This window comes from Octopus bimaculoides, chromosome 1 (assembly GCF_046866305.1).
Source record: "Octopus bimaculoides isolate indiv1 chromosome 1, ASM4686630v1, whole genome shotgun sequence".
In the NCBI taxonomy this organism is placed as follows: Eukaryota; Metazoa; Mollusca; class Cephalopoda; order Octopoda; family Octopodidae; genus Octopus; species Octopus bimaculoides.
This window is the reverse complement of record NC_142928.1, coordinates 54,909,939-54,925,582: the sequence shown is the minus strand read 5'-3', so window position 1 is coordinate 54,925,582 and position 15,644 is coordinate 54,909,939. Positions and strand designations below refer to the sequence as shown.

Here is a 15,644-nt window from a genome sequence, read left to right as displayed (position 1 = left end):
ATCTTATTGAAATTTTCATATTTTGTCTGAGAAGTTTTAATACATTAAAAGATTCATTAATGTGTGGGTCCCCACTTCCTTTACTATATACAGTGCATTTTTTTAATATAATCTTGATACTTCTTGTTACTAGTTATTATTTTACCAAAATTCTCTCTTGTTAAGTTGACTCCAACAAGACTCAGAATAATAAAATATCAAACTAGATATTTCCTAATTTTTTTCATTGCCATGCTCTCTTCTGTTAACCTTCTTGGATATGATACCTTGAGAGTACATTCTTGCACCACTCAAAAGCTATCCCCACCCACCCATGTAAAATGCAAGGTAACCATGAATCTCCTCTACAACAACATACCTGTTCCTGTTCCCCTTATCATACCTTAACTTCTTAACACCTTGCACAAAGCAACTGTTCTATCTCCTATCCTCCCTCACTAGTGCTGGGGCTACAAAAAAAAAGCACCATAGAAACCATGCCTTAATTGAGACACCAGAGCAAGAAGTGGTCCACTGACCCATATGATCCTATTAGAATGTCCAACCCATTGCAGCATGGAATGAAGACATAAAAATGATGATGGTACTGCAAAGCATCCAGTTTGTTTCATAATCATCTGTGCAACTTCCCTGTTACACAAATTTATTGTGTGTGTCTTTCTGTGAGTACATATCTGAGGGTATGCACAGACACACACACACTCACACATTGTATGTATACATTTGCATTGCCACCAACATTATCAGCAGAAAGCTACACAAAGGAAATATTTCCTTCATTTTATAACCTATAAAAATGTTTTTTAATTCTTCATAAGACAAAAGATTAATCCAAACCATTAAACTTCAGAAGTGACGAAGAAATAATAGGAATTAAGCAGGCATTTTGTAGTTGATTATCTCTTTTAAATAATATCTATTTAAACATAAAACTGAAATAGCTATATTCAAATTTAAGTTGATAGTGTCAACTGTACCTACCTCAGAGAAATAACTCAATGCAGTTAATTAATTACTTGATACAAAATTTCTTATTGTAAGCTATAAATTAATGCTTAAATATAATTATAAGACTCTGACTGCAGATGTTTCATTTTAGCTTAAGAATTAATATCATAATTGTATCTTTGATAATATAGTCCTTTCTGCTAAAGGCACAAAGTCTGAAATTTGAGGTAGGAGACTAGTCGATTACATTGACCCCAGTGTTTCACTGGTACCTAATTAATTGACCCTGAAAAGATGGAAGGCCAAGTCGACCTTGGTAGAATGATAATGATAATACTTTCTACTAAAGGCACAAGGCCTGAAATTAAAAAAAAATTTTTTGGGGGGGGGAGACTAGTCGATTACATTGACCCTAATGCTTGACTGGAACTTATTTTATCGACTCTAAAAGGATGAAAGGTAAAGTCGACTATGGTAGAATTTGAACTCAGAACATAAGGATGGACGAAATGCTGCTAAGCAGTTTATCCAGTGTACTAATGACTCTGCCGGTTTACTACCCTAATAATAATAATAATAATAAAACAACAACAACGACAACAATGATAATGATTTCAAATTTTGGCACAAGACTGGCAATTTGCGGGGAGTGTGTAAGTTGATTACGTCGACCCCAGTGTTTGACTGGTACTTATTTTATCAACTCCAAAAGAATGAAAAGCAAAGTTGACCTCAGCAGAATTTGAACACAAAACATAAAGGCAGACAAAATGCAGCTAAGCATTTTGTCTGGTGTGCTAACAATTCTGCCATCTTGCCATCTTGGTATTGGTAGTTGTAGCAATATAAATAAATATATTTGTACCTGACTAACTGGATTTACTGAATCGGGAAGTCTTTCTTCTGTAGTAAACCAAATCCGTACACGCGCTCTCCTCCCTTTTGAAGTATTTACAATTTCCATAAGTTTGGCAGCTTCTCTACCACGAATAATCACAACTGGTCTTTGCAGTAGTGTTTGAGAAGAACGGCGCAACTAAAAAATAAAGCAACAAAAGATTTTTCAGTATAAAAATGTCTAATAACTGTTTAAGGAAACAAAGATTAAAGTTTAAATGTTAGTTTTATCAATAAAATAAAATTGATTTTGCTTTTAAATTAGGAAAGATGTGAGAGCAAAACAACTAGGTGGGAGTGGGGTTTTACGTTATTTTAAGATATCACATTTAATATCCAGTGATATGTTAATGACTTAGTTTTATATAAAAAATGTTATTAATTATCCCTTTTAAGGTAGTATATAACTTTTAAGCCACTGACCCTGAATGGGAAGATCAGCAAACAGATCTCTGACTTGTTTTGGAGAATTTGTTGCAATTGCTTCCTCCAGAGTCATATCCCAATGATGATCATATTTGTTGCAAACAAATCAAGTAAAAAAAATCACCAAAAATAGTCACTGGATTTTGCAATTAATTTCGATTATTCCCAAAATTTATTTCCAAGTTATAAAAGTTGTTATTGTACAAAAAAATTTGTCACAAAAAATCACGTAAAAAAAAAAAAGTCACCAAAAGCAATCGCAGTAATGAAGAACTTGGGAATCCAAAATTTCAGGATTGTAGGTCCAGATTTGACCTGGAATGTTTTTAATTTACTCATAGAGTTGGCCTTTAGATTATAAAAATTGTTATCATACAAAAAAATTTGTCACAAAATGTAATGGAAAGAAATTGCCAAAAACAATCGCAGTAATGAAAACTTAGGAATCCAAAATTTCAGGATTGCAGGTCCAGATTCAGCCAAGAATGTTTTTAATTTACTCACAAAGTCAGCCCTTAGATTATAAAAATCGTACAAAAAATCACTGAAAACAATCGCAGTAATGAAAACTTGGGAATCCAAAATTTCAGGATTGCGGGTCCAGATTTGACCTGGAATGTTTTTAATTTACTCATGGAGTCAGCCTGATTCCAAAATAGTATGATATGTTGGGCTACAGTCTCTAGGAGAAAAGTTTAAAAAGTGTGACGAACTGACATTCGGATTTATTATGTGAGAAGACAATATTTTTTTCTCCAGTGCAATACACACACACACACACATTACCTTGATAACATACATTTTCAGATATATTGGACTGATTGGTACTCTGTACTTCTTTTTATGTCTAAATATGCTGGCACAATAGAAACAATTGTCAGTCCTGTATGATGCAACCATTAAATATAGGATGTGATTTTTCTCCATCATTGTTCATATTGTTACATGTATGTGTATGTACGTATACATATATATGAAGTGCCAATCACTTAAAGGAATGGTAATTTGGTACTGCTCATCTCCTTTGTAAATTGGATAGATGGGTGTAGGTTGTTCAGAAGGATACTGAATTCTTTCACAATGTTTTGAGATTTTGTCCAGATTATAAAGCAATCGTTGAGGTACCTCTTCCATGCTTTTTCAATATACTTCCTAAATTCGGTGCTGTATCTCACCTCTATTTCCTGGTAGAGTTTTTGTTCTAAGTATCCTATCACAGAGTTTGCGTAAATGGGAGAAAACCTTGTTCCCATGGCTGTGCCTTTAATTTGGATGTAATTCTTTCCATTGAAGAAGAAAGTGTTGCTTTCCAGAATAAGTCTGAGTCTAATACAAATGTCACTGTGAATCTGTTGGAAATTGCTTCTCTATGTTTATCTACCCAGTATTTAATTACCTTTATTCCTAAATCATGTGAGATATTGGTGTAAAGGCATACTACATCAAAGTTCAGTAGGATTGAGCTTGTTTAGGTTGTTTTGGGAAGATGGAACAGGAAATCGATGCTATCCCGAATGAGGCTGGGTATGTAGGTACATACAGTGGTTTCAAAATAATGTCGATGAAATTGCTTAGACAATGGGTAGGGCATGCTGGGCCAGCTATAATTGGTCTTAAGTTTTAAGTCTTTTGGATATAGTGATTTTATGTATTCACTTCCTTGTTCTTTTACTTATGTATTTTTGGTAAACCATAAAAGTTGCTGGGTTTTGGCTCGAATTGGTGATGTATTCTCTTTCATTGTCAGTGAATGAGTTGTAGTGTTTTGAAACCAAGTAAAATGTGACAAATCAAGCTGACTTCCACTTTAAGTGTTTTTAGGTAACTTTTGACACTTTAATCTAGTATTTTGCCCTTTTATTTTCAATTGTCCAAAATAAATGATCTAATATACAACATAAAAATAAAACAAAATTATTTCAGTACACTACAGGAATCATAATTGAAGGAAGTAGTAGAAAAATAAGTTGTTGATACCAGGGTTTTCGTTAAAATAAATGGTAAGAAGCTCACTTTGCAACCTCACAGTTTTGGATTCAATCCCAGTGTGTGGTACCTTGCACAAGTTTCTTCTACTATGGCCTTGGGCTGACTGATGCCTTATGAATAAATTTGATACATGGAAATTGTGTAAAAGCCAATTGTGTGTGTGTGTCTCTGTGTTTGTCCACCACAACCACCACCACCACCACCACCACTTGATAATTTGTGTTGGTTTGTTTGTGTCCCCATAACTTAGCATATCAGTGAAAGACCCAATAGAATAAGTACCAGATTTTAAAACAAATAAGTACTGGGGCTGGTTGATTTGTTCAACTAAACCCTTCAGCCCATGACTGAAACAAGCAAAAGAGAAGTGAATCAGAACTAATCCTGGGAACAATATGAAAATTATTCAAATATAACAAAGTGTACCTGTCGAGCTGCATCTGGATCTTCTGTGATATCAAATACTATTGCTGTTGCTCCCTTCTCAATTGCTCGTTCAGCCTGGAAACAGAGAATAGATATATTTAAAATAGATAGTCACATATTCTAACACGGAAGTTTCAATACAGTGTATAGATAGTTACATACAGGAGTTGTGTATGGATGTAGCCAGTTGCATACAGAAGTGCCGATCACTTAAAGTGGATAAATTTGTGGAAGAGGGAGACCCAGGAAGACTGGACAAAGTATTGAAGGCTGATCTCAAGACACTGAGCCTTACAAAGAAAATGACTAAAGGCTGCAATATCTGGTACATTGCTATACTCAAGAGGACTCGTCTGCCACAGCAGAATTGATACCAGTGTTGGTGCCACATAAAAAAAGCAGCCAGTACACTCTGTGGAGTGGTTGGCATTAAGAAGGGCATTCAACTGTAGAAACCATGTCAGAACAGACAATGGAGCCTGGTGCAGCCCTTAGTCTTACCAGCTCCAGTCAAGCATGTGAATAACTTCTCTTCTAGGGTGAAAGGAATTGTCCATAAAATGTAACTACATGTTCCATGACTTTTGGAAAATCATATAAGAATTCCATGGCAAAATAAGTTTGGGAACCAAATACCAAAATGTTTGCTGGTCTATTTGGGATAACCTTGTGATAACTTTATAAATTATAAGGACCCAAGTTTGTAGGTCTATAGGCAATTTTGTCATTTTCTAAAAGGAGAGGTTATGATAATTACATAGAAATATTCAACAGGACCAGTTCTACTCTTGATGTCTTCTATGAAATGTTCTCTCAAAGCTGCAGAGGTGTGCAGCTGCACTGCCTACATTGGTTTTGTGTTATCAAACTGTTACTATTCATTTTAATTTACAAATGAGCTTGATAGGTTGCAATAAAGTTGGAACACAATTTACTAGTTTTGAATTTAAAATAATTTTTACCAAAAGAACCATAAGTTCTACACAGTGGATGAGAAAAATTAGAGAGAATGTTGATTCCATGAGTATTCTATCTTAGTTTTCTCTATCACAATGTCACTGACAGACTTATATAAGTTTGGGAGATTTGTTATTTATATTGCTTTTATTTTTTGAAGAAAAATATTATTTATAAAAATTACAATTTATTTTTTATTATTGGTACCATTAAAGAAAAAAGGACAAGGTAATAGTATGAAGAAGTTGGTGACAGCAGTAATGAAATTACCAATGTCACCATCACTACCAAATTAATTCACCTAAAAGTCAGTATACACTCTACATATCCCTCTCTATGGAATAACATTCAATTTAGGAAAATAATCAATCTTCTGCCATTTTATCTGTAAACTTCTTAGTTCTACAAAGAATAACTTTATTGTTAAATTTACAAAATCATGAAATTGCAAATTTAAATTTAATTTATTCCACATTTAACATATTTAACTTATTTATCTACCAAATTATTCTACACGATAAAATTTTAATATTTTATGCAACATAGTTGAAAAGAGTTGAATCTATAGACTAACAACCAAGTAGTGGCTTGATCTGGTTCAAAATATATCTCCTGGGTTAAGCTGGATTGCATTACTACTGAGATGACCTGGGGGAAAGGATCAGGTTTTCAGGATTTTTAACATCAGACGCATTCACTCAAATGAGTCTGTCAGGGTTGATTAGGTTCCAACTTAATCCCAGTAGCATCCACTCACAGATCAAACCCCTTAATCAAAAACCATTTGGAGGCTTTCTCTGTTGCTTTGTTCATTGACTGAATTACCCTTGTTTTGTTAGCTTTCTTATGCCGAATCAGTTAAGGACTTTGCAGGATGAGTATCCTGTAAAACTCTTACAGCCCACCACCCCATGGGTTCACAGGGACCTCTGTCCAGTATCTATCCTGGCACTGCTCCAACAGGATCTAGTACTCTGTATATTTTCTCTCATTGGCTTCTTTGATGTGCTCCTCTCAAAGTATTTAGTTATAGATATCAAATTATATGTTTACCTTTTCATACATAGACATCATACAACCAGCCATTTGTGAACCTTCTAATTTCATAACACCAACCCATTGTTCCGGATAAGCCATGTAGTCATCATTATTACACAATGCCACAGGATGAACCTATAAAATTAAAGAGAAGAAAAAAAATGCACTGGATTAGAAAATGTCAATCACAATATTAAAGCTGAGATTCTCCTTTAATTAAAAATTTTCTCATTCTGAATTAATATGTTAAGCACTATAAAGTAATTCAACTTTTAAAATATTTCAGCTTGAATGAAAATGAAAGCCTGAAAACAGATTCCATAAGAAATTAAATTTATGGTTTCTTAAATAAGCATACAGAGTGAGATTTTCAAAGCTTGTCTTTATCCAAAGCATTAGAAATATGTGAAGTTGTCTAAACAGGAAGTGAAAACCAGCTTCTGGATTCAGCTGGCTGAAAATTTGTATAAAACAACTAAAAAATAAAGTTGAAATGGTAGTAAGAAGAAGTTAACGCTTAAGATTATTTTCGTTTTTGAGAGTTCACAATAAAGATTAATTGTTCTTAAAGAAAAAAGTTATATTTGAAAGAGAAAACAGGGAATTCTATTCTTTATACATTTTGTGTAACAGTTATATTAACACAGGTAAAAAAATAATATAAAATTTTCTCCAGCAATTACTGAAGTGCACCTGAGCACTGTATACAATAATCTCACTGTTGCTATAATTGTCATTCCAATATCAAAGGATACAAAGTTTTTCTTTAAGAACAAGCAAATTAATCTTTTTTAACAATTTACTTGTTAGGAGTTGTCTCCCTTACCCACACTACCTTATGTTTTAGACTTTATAAGAATTTTCACTCTTTTAATAAACTAAATATAATTTCAGCTGTTTAGATGTCCCCCCCCCCCCGCATTTCTTCGTTCATTTGCCATCTTAATATTTACAATTTCTGCTTCTTTTTATTATTATTATTGACCAGAAATCATATTTTTTAACAAATACAAAAATAACATCTTTCATCTTTCTTTCAAATTTTCTATTTAGTTTATCAAATTATCCATAATTTTTCAATAAAAATATTCCCAGTTGACTCGACAAAAAGATTCTGTGCATATAATTTGATAATATAAAAGCTAGATTAACTTTTAATACTTTCTGAGATATGAGCAATGATCTTGTTAGACATTCCTTTCATATATTATCTAATCTCCTACACTTATATGTTTAATGTATTACTGATATGAAAGCTGTCTTGCAGTGTAGAGCATTACTTATCTTTAATAACAAGTCAGTCATCACTGATAACATAAGAGCTATACTTCACATAGCTTTTGACAAGAAAATCAGTGAGTAACTTAATACATAATGAAACATTACAAACTGGAAGAATCTCCGTTAGATAACAGTTGATTTGGTATTTTTAGATTTTATTATCTGACAATACATTAACAAGCAAGGAAAGAAAAATTAAAAGAAAATGTTTCTGTTATTTTATTTATTTCAGATGAACATAAAATGTAAAAAAAAAAACAGAAACTCTTCATTTAGATGAAAGTCAGTTATGATTAATGTCAATCTATTTGTCTACTAATCACAAAGTAGACCCAGTGGTAGAGACTAAAATAGTTAATATAACTTGGCTGGATAGGTGATGCACTTTTACTGAGTCTATGTAAACATCTATCTCGCACTCACTCATTCATTCTCTCCCGCCCTCACTCTCTGACCTCTATTCTGTTTATCACTTCATAAACATTAAATTAGCTAAAAGTCTCATCAGCTGATAAATTCAGGATTAAAAAAAAAATTAAGATAATTTGTTCAAAAATTATTTTTAAAGATATTTCTACAATATCTCTTTCATATAATTAAATTCTTAGAGACTCTTAAAACTTAAGTATTTCTAAGTATATCTATTAAACCTACATTTGATGTTAAAACTCATTTGCATATTCAATTTATCATTAGATGATGATGATGAGGAGGAGGAACAGTCTCTAATCTGACACAACAGTTATTATCAAACTAAAACAGAGGTTACAATTGAGGTCTGTTCATTATTTATGTAGACTAAACTTTCCCTTAAGACAGGCCTGCTTTTCAAGGTCAGAAAATACCTTTCTCTCTCTCTCTCTCTTCCACACAATCATTTGAAAGCTATATCCCCATAAAAAGCAAATCATCACAGATATGTCATACCTTTACTCTTGTCTTTTCTACTCCTTCTGTAATAACTCCTACTTATTCAAGCCCTGCATGCTGTGCAATCCAAAATATGGTTAATGCAACTACCTCTTCCTCTTTTCATTTTTACTGTCTTACTTTCCAAACCTCAGAAATATTCAGTCCTATAATTCCCTGGAACTTTCACTCTTCCTATGTTTTCTTAACTGATGCTGATCTACAGAAGTTCAAGTTGAACATCAACCTGATCGACCTCACCTATCTCATGAATTAACAAGGGAGCCAGTACAGATGTTCAGCTAGCTAGAAGTAGTAGTGAAATCACTCTCAAATATCTTACAAAGTAAGATAACATTTGATATTGTATTCTTTGACATTACCCATTATTACTGATCACAAGTCTTCTCAGCCACAATTAACATGAGGCTAAAACAACAACAATAAACACACCAGTTAGGGATGCACTGTAAAGACTATAAATACCACCTTTTATAATAATCATAAAACTAGTAATTAACTAATGTTGCTTTTTTTTTAATCCTCATAAGTATTTCTAATTGGATTTTTAATGCTCACTACATTAAATATAACACTAGCTTGACTATTGTTATTCATGCAGACCATGTCTCTGAGTAATTTATTCTCTAAATCATCTTTGCCCTATCTTGGTGCTGAATGTTGTTATCATTAGCAGAGTGCAAGGCAGCAAACTGGCAGAGGTGTTAGAACACCAGGCAAAATGCTTAGTGATGTTTCATCCATCTTTATGTTCTGAGTTCAAATTCTGTCAACATTGACTTTATTTTTCGCCCCTTCGGAGCTGTTAAGGTAAGTACTAGTTGAGTAATGGGGGTAATATAATTGACTTAGCCCTCCCCCAAAATTGCTGGCCTTGTGCCAAAATTTAAAAGCATTATTAGCAGAATGCTGGACTAAAAACCTGACTGTATTTAGTTTTGTCCTTGTATGTTGCAAGTTTTGATCTTGTTTTAAATGCCTTAATTTTTCATCTGATCATAAATAATAACGTAAGTACCAGATATATAGTGGCACCGGTCCATTCAAATACACCTGTCTCCTATAAATTATGGAATTTTTTGTTTCTTTATTCTTAGTGCAAATTTAAACCTCTAATACTTGTTATTGAATTGTTGGTGCTCACTTGTGTATTCCATCTTACACTTTTTTCTTTTTATCAACTCCTTATAAATTGCACTTACTACTTTCACACTTCTGATGTTATCATCATTATAGAGACTTCTTTTTTCTGAGGAGAGAAGACAAAAATCATTGTCTCATTAACTTTCCTTCAACCAGTTGATACTTTGGATAAAATTTCTTTGCATTAACTCGTTAGTTGTAGAACTACTCTATTCACTCTGACAAACTAATAACATGGGCGTTTAAAACTCAATATTACTCAAAGAAGTCAAAATCTGTGGGGAAAATTAAAGTTGTTGATATTCTATTGGGTCATCCCATAAATAAAGCAGTTTTTTAATACTTCTTTTATTTTTCAAAATTAAAATAAAGTTCTTTTTTAAATCTAAAATATACTCTACTTCATTTTCTATAATGCTCTTCCATCTAACTGGTAGACTTACAAGGCCCTTCTTCCAAAATTTACTTGTCCATCATGAAAAATACTCCTCCAGTACTGTTCTGACTTTATCTACAGAATTCATATTTTTTCCATCCAAATGATTTTGAAGACTGTGGAATATATGATAATCAGATGGGGCAATATCCATCAAATATGGTGGGTGGGGGCATCATTTCCCATTCAAACTGCTCCAGCCTTTGGAATGTCATCCTTACTGTATGTGGCCAAGCATTATCCTGATGGAAGAACACCTTTTGTCTTGAAACCAAAGATGGTTGTTTTTCTTCTAGTGCTGACTTAAGCTGCTCAAACTGCTCACAGTAGATTTCTTTTGTTATCGTTTAGTTTGGGTTTAAAAGTTCAAAGTGGACTAACGACATCTTATGTGGGTGAAGACCTTCTTTAGCCTGGGGTGCCGGTGTTTCTCCTTTCCCTACCCACTGTCTTCGGCACTTGACATTTTTATAGAGTACCCATTTCACTATTCAGTCCAAAAAAGATTCATTCGTGAGATGTGACAGCAAATAAGAGTACACATTCACTCTCTGCGCACAATTAGATTCCAAAAGTTTGTGAACCCACTGACCCAATTTGCTGACTTTTCCAATGGCATGCAGGTGTCAATAAATGATTGACTGGCCAAATCCAAGCTTCTCTGCTAGTTCCTCAACAGTTACAATGAGATTTTGTTCCACCAGTGTTTGTAGGACATCTTTGTTGAGCTCTACAGATCTTCCAGGACGAGGCTCGTCTTCTAGGCTGTAGTTTCTGGCTTGGAATTTCTGGAACCATCATTGACACTGGCTAACACTTATTGTCCTCGCACTTTCCATTACATTGTTGCCTTTATTGAACTCATAAAGCAAAATATGCTGAATATGCTCCTTTGTCACTTTATTATAGCTTTGAAAAAAATAACTGTTAAAATCAAACTACACTCTTCAAAACTTGCACTAATAATAAGGACAAGGTAAAATTACTACCTGCTTTTATAGCAAGTTGATGCAAGTAGTTTATCCTGTCCCCTCTGACTTTTAGTTCATGCAGTTGAAAAAACTGCATTATTTATGGGATGACCCAATACAAAGGCTACAACAAAGTTACAGTTAAAACAATTCACACTCAATCAACTTACTTTTGCTTTCTTTCAAGGATAGAGCAAATAAGCATGTCTAGAACTTTTGATATTCAACTATTCAACATATTGTATGACCTCCAAAGCTTTACTTTATATGAACTACTATAAAAAAATAACGGAATATATACGTAATTATTTGTCATAATTTCTAACATATTTAATTCATCATGTGTTTAGTACCCAACTATAATAGAATGTCTTACAAGTTTATCAAAAGTTTCTACAATATATATTATCAAAATATAAGTAGTTGAGTTTGCATAAACAGTCCAGAGTTTTTTTTAACAAATACTTCTTAAATTAAATTTTAGTTACATTTGTAAATTAAAGTTTTATTATGTTTAAAACTATCGAAAAAGAAAAGAAAGATTCACTCAACTATGCCAGTCAGAAAAATTTTTTAAACGTTTTTATTGCTTAGTAATGCAAAGGAAACCAGCACCTGGGGCCTTTTGCAGGACCTCTGAGAGGAGTAGAGGAATAAAGGAAGATACTCCATTACATGCATTATCCTTAAACAGGAGATTTCATCCAAATGCTTATTTCTTTACTGCCCACAAGGGGGCTAAACATAGAGGGGACAAACAAGGACAGACAAACAGATTAAGTCAATTACATCGACTCCAGTGCGTAACTGGTACTTATTTAATCGACCCCGAAAGGATGAAAGGCAAAGTCGACCACGGCGGAATTTGAACTCAGAACGTAGCGGCAGATGAAATACCACTAAGCATTTCGCCCGGCGTGCTAACGATTCTGCCAGCTCGCCGCCTTTCATCCAATGCTAACAATAAAGTAGACTTTATTAAAGATACTGAAGAATTAAGTACTAGCATTAAACTGGAAGATCGATTAAGCCTACCACCCAATAATGAAAACAGTCCATGAAAGGAAAAGACAAAGAAAAGAGATATAAAGAATAAAGAAGTTAATATATGTGTGTGTGTGTGTATGTGCATGTGTGTGTGCATGTGTGTACAAATCTCCAAACTAGCAAGGCTGTTTTCACAGGTTGTGCTGATTTGTTGTTTAGTTCCAGGTTAGCCCTGATTGAGTAGAGCAATGGTCAAAGATCTTCCAGCTGTGATTATTCTGACTTTTTGTATAAAAGGGACTACATTGTATGTGTAATTTACGGGAGATGTAGCTATTGTTTCTAGTAAGTAGAGTGACCGTATAAACACCTTCCTCATTGTTCCCAATGAAGGTATCAACTAATGTTACATTAATACCTCGTTAATCCACAAAAACAATACAACAAATGACTAGCAGCTCACCAAGTAAATGATGAAATACAGCAACAGAACAGCAATCATTGTAATCATTTTTATATCAATAGTGCAAAACAGATTGTTAGATTCTACATTTACAACTCCAATGAAAAGCAAGAAATATTAATATACAAATAATTTTATGCAAACCTAGTATATCAAAGTATTTCTATTAAATATCTAACTGCTGTATTTAAGGGGTTATACCAATCTGAAAGTACATAAAATATAATTTTTTTAAAATAATGGTGGGGGGCATACATTGGTAGAAGGCAGATTTAATTCCAAATTTTATTTAATTTGCTTCACGGGAAGGACTGTTCCAACGAAGTCGCATATTGTCCTCGCCTTCGAAATGCAAAGTAGATGGAACAGGGACAACTGATGAAGGGAAATATTCTTTATGTTGCATGTCTCGTTTCTCTGTTTGTGTTTTTCATTCTTTGAAAAAAAGTTCATTTTCTGTCTTCGTCTTTGTTTTCATTTCTCATTGTGTTTAACGTTTTTTTGTGATGTCCTGTACTCATATATGCATATAGATGTAGGTATGTACATATGTATGGTTATATGCATATATTTATATATTATTTATATTATTATATATATATATATACACAAATATATGCATACATATGTACACATATACATGCACACATATATACATATATATACATATAAATCTCGATATCTATATACATCTGTATATATATATATATATATATATATATATATATATATATATATATATATATATACATACATACATACATATACATGTATACTATACATTATATATATATGTATATGCATGTATGTATGAATGTATATATGTGAGATAATAGTTTCACTTTAACAGTTTCAGTATTAATAGTGAAACTATCAAACTGAAAGTATCTGACATTACAATAGAGATGTTATTGTTTCACTTTTGACACATAATACTGAAATAGTGTAAGAGATTGCTCTGGGCTCGTATTAAGCAAGAAGTTGAAAATTTTTTGGGCTCATGACACTGCGCATGGACCCTAAGTAAAGCATGTGTAAAATTTGAATGAAAGCAGTTGGGTAGTTCTTGAGTTTTAGGGTTTTACACATACAGACTCACTTACAGACAGACATTCTTAGTTTTATATATATATATATATATATATATATATATATATAGGTACAAAAAAGGAAAAAGACAAAAAAAAACAACAAAGTGAGGACGTGATACAGATTGTGTTACTGGACGCTTGGGAAAGGAAAGAAATATAGATATATATATATATATATCCAGTAATCTTCCACACAGTTTCAATCTACTCAGTTTCACTTACAAGATTTGGATTGAGCTAAGCTTATGATACCTTGGTGACTGAAGAAAACTTCTTAACCATTTGCCCATATTTGTGTCTCCCCCCCCCCCCCCCCCCACACACACACACTTTGCTCTTGTAAGAAGTATATAGAGTTCACATCTTTCTGTAGAGTCCTGTAGAAGATGACAAAAAAGCAACTCAAATTATGTCCTCTCTTGAATTTATACTCAAAAATAAAGCTTTTTATTGTTCCTGTACAAACCAATGTATTATAAAATGTTAAATGCCCAAGATTTCGTTTTTGGTATTATAATATCGATTTTAAAAACAGAAAATATATAAGCTAGTGTGGAGACATTTACACAGTCACTTCATCTGCAACAAATAACAACCAAACTTCTTTCAAATCACACCCTTACCAAAGAGAGAAAGACACATTCAACAATGCAATAATTTTATACAAAAGACAGGATTGTCACAGCTGGATCCTTTTTGATATGGCTGACCTTGAGTTGAACAACAACAGAAAATTTCAGACTTCAGTATTTCTCATAGTTATATGATATGCAATGTTATTATTATTACTTGTTTGAATGATAATTCCATTGAAAGGATTCTTCTTCCTGTTAATATATCATATTACTTCAATTAATTCCATACTGTTTAGCATTACACTTTCTTTATTAAACATACATAAATACACACACACACTTCTGCTGAAACCTAGCTCTATGTAGGTTGTCTAAACAGCTGAATGTTATCAACCACTGTCCTTTGTATTCTTACTTGTTTTATGTCCTCCTTTATTACAGTAAATAAATTAATTTTAAAGAAATAATCTTCTTGTCTCTAGTAAAATGTCCTTGCACTTTTAAGATACCCTTTTTATTTATTAATATCATCCTTTTAAAAAAAGATATATTTCTGTTTATATAGAGATTAATGAAATGTAAAGAGAAATGAGATGTGAAAGAAATTATCAAAAGAGATCAGATACTAAAAGAGGGTGGAGTGAAGATGAAATATCATGATTAAAAGTTTGGCTTCTTAAAAATAGAAATCAGTTTTTAAGACATGAAAAGGCTGAATGTTTTTCGAGAAAACAAAATGTCTTGATCAGCGATAGGCTTTGAATTATTAATCTATATTTCAAAAAGCATACTCTGCTACTGATGATGATGATGTTGTTGTTGTTGTTGTTGTTGATGCTGCTGCTATTGCTGTTGTCATTAGCATAGGTCAGCTCTGATGAAGTTGATTTATGATGAAAGTAACTCCAGCTGTGTCTAGCCATCTCTTTTGTACTCCATACTTAAAGTTACATTATGTAACATGTCCTTCCTTTTTTTAAGGTAGTAAGCTGTAATTTAAGAGAGATTTAGTTGCTATTTTTAGTAGGTTTCTTTGTATGTTTTTAGTTAATGATTTTGCTTGCTCTCTACAATCATCTAATAGTC

The 15,644-nt window shown here is 32.8% G+C and overlaps 1 protein-coding gene across 9 annotated transcripts in view; it reads right to left on the bottom strand.

Annotated features, from left to right (window-relative positions):
• The window catches only part of LOC106876273 (uncharacterized), a 292,167-nt gene that overhangs the window by 12,201 nt on the left and 264,322 nt on the right, over nucleotides 1–15,644 (bottom strand). For all 9 annotated transcript variants that reach the window (XM_089351076.1, XM_052966683.2, XM_052966689.2 and 6 more), the window contains 3 exons: nucleotides 6,697–6,816; nucleotides 4,687–4,761; nucleotides 1,814–1,984 (listed from right to left, as the gene is read on the bottom strand). In XM_089351076.1, coding sequence (XP_089207202.1) covers nucleotides 1,814–1,984; nucleotides 4,687–4,761; nucleotides 6,697–6,780 — 330 coding nt within the window. In that variant the 5' untranslated portion in view covers nucleotides 6,781–6,816. The remainder of the gene's footprint in view (nucleotides 1–1,813; nucleotides 1,985–4,686; nucleotides 4,762–6,696; nucleotides 6,817–15,644) is intronic.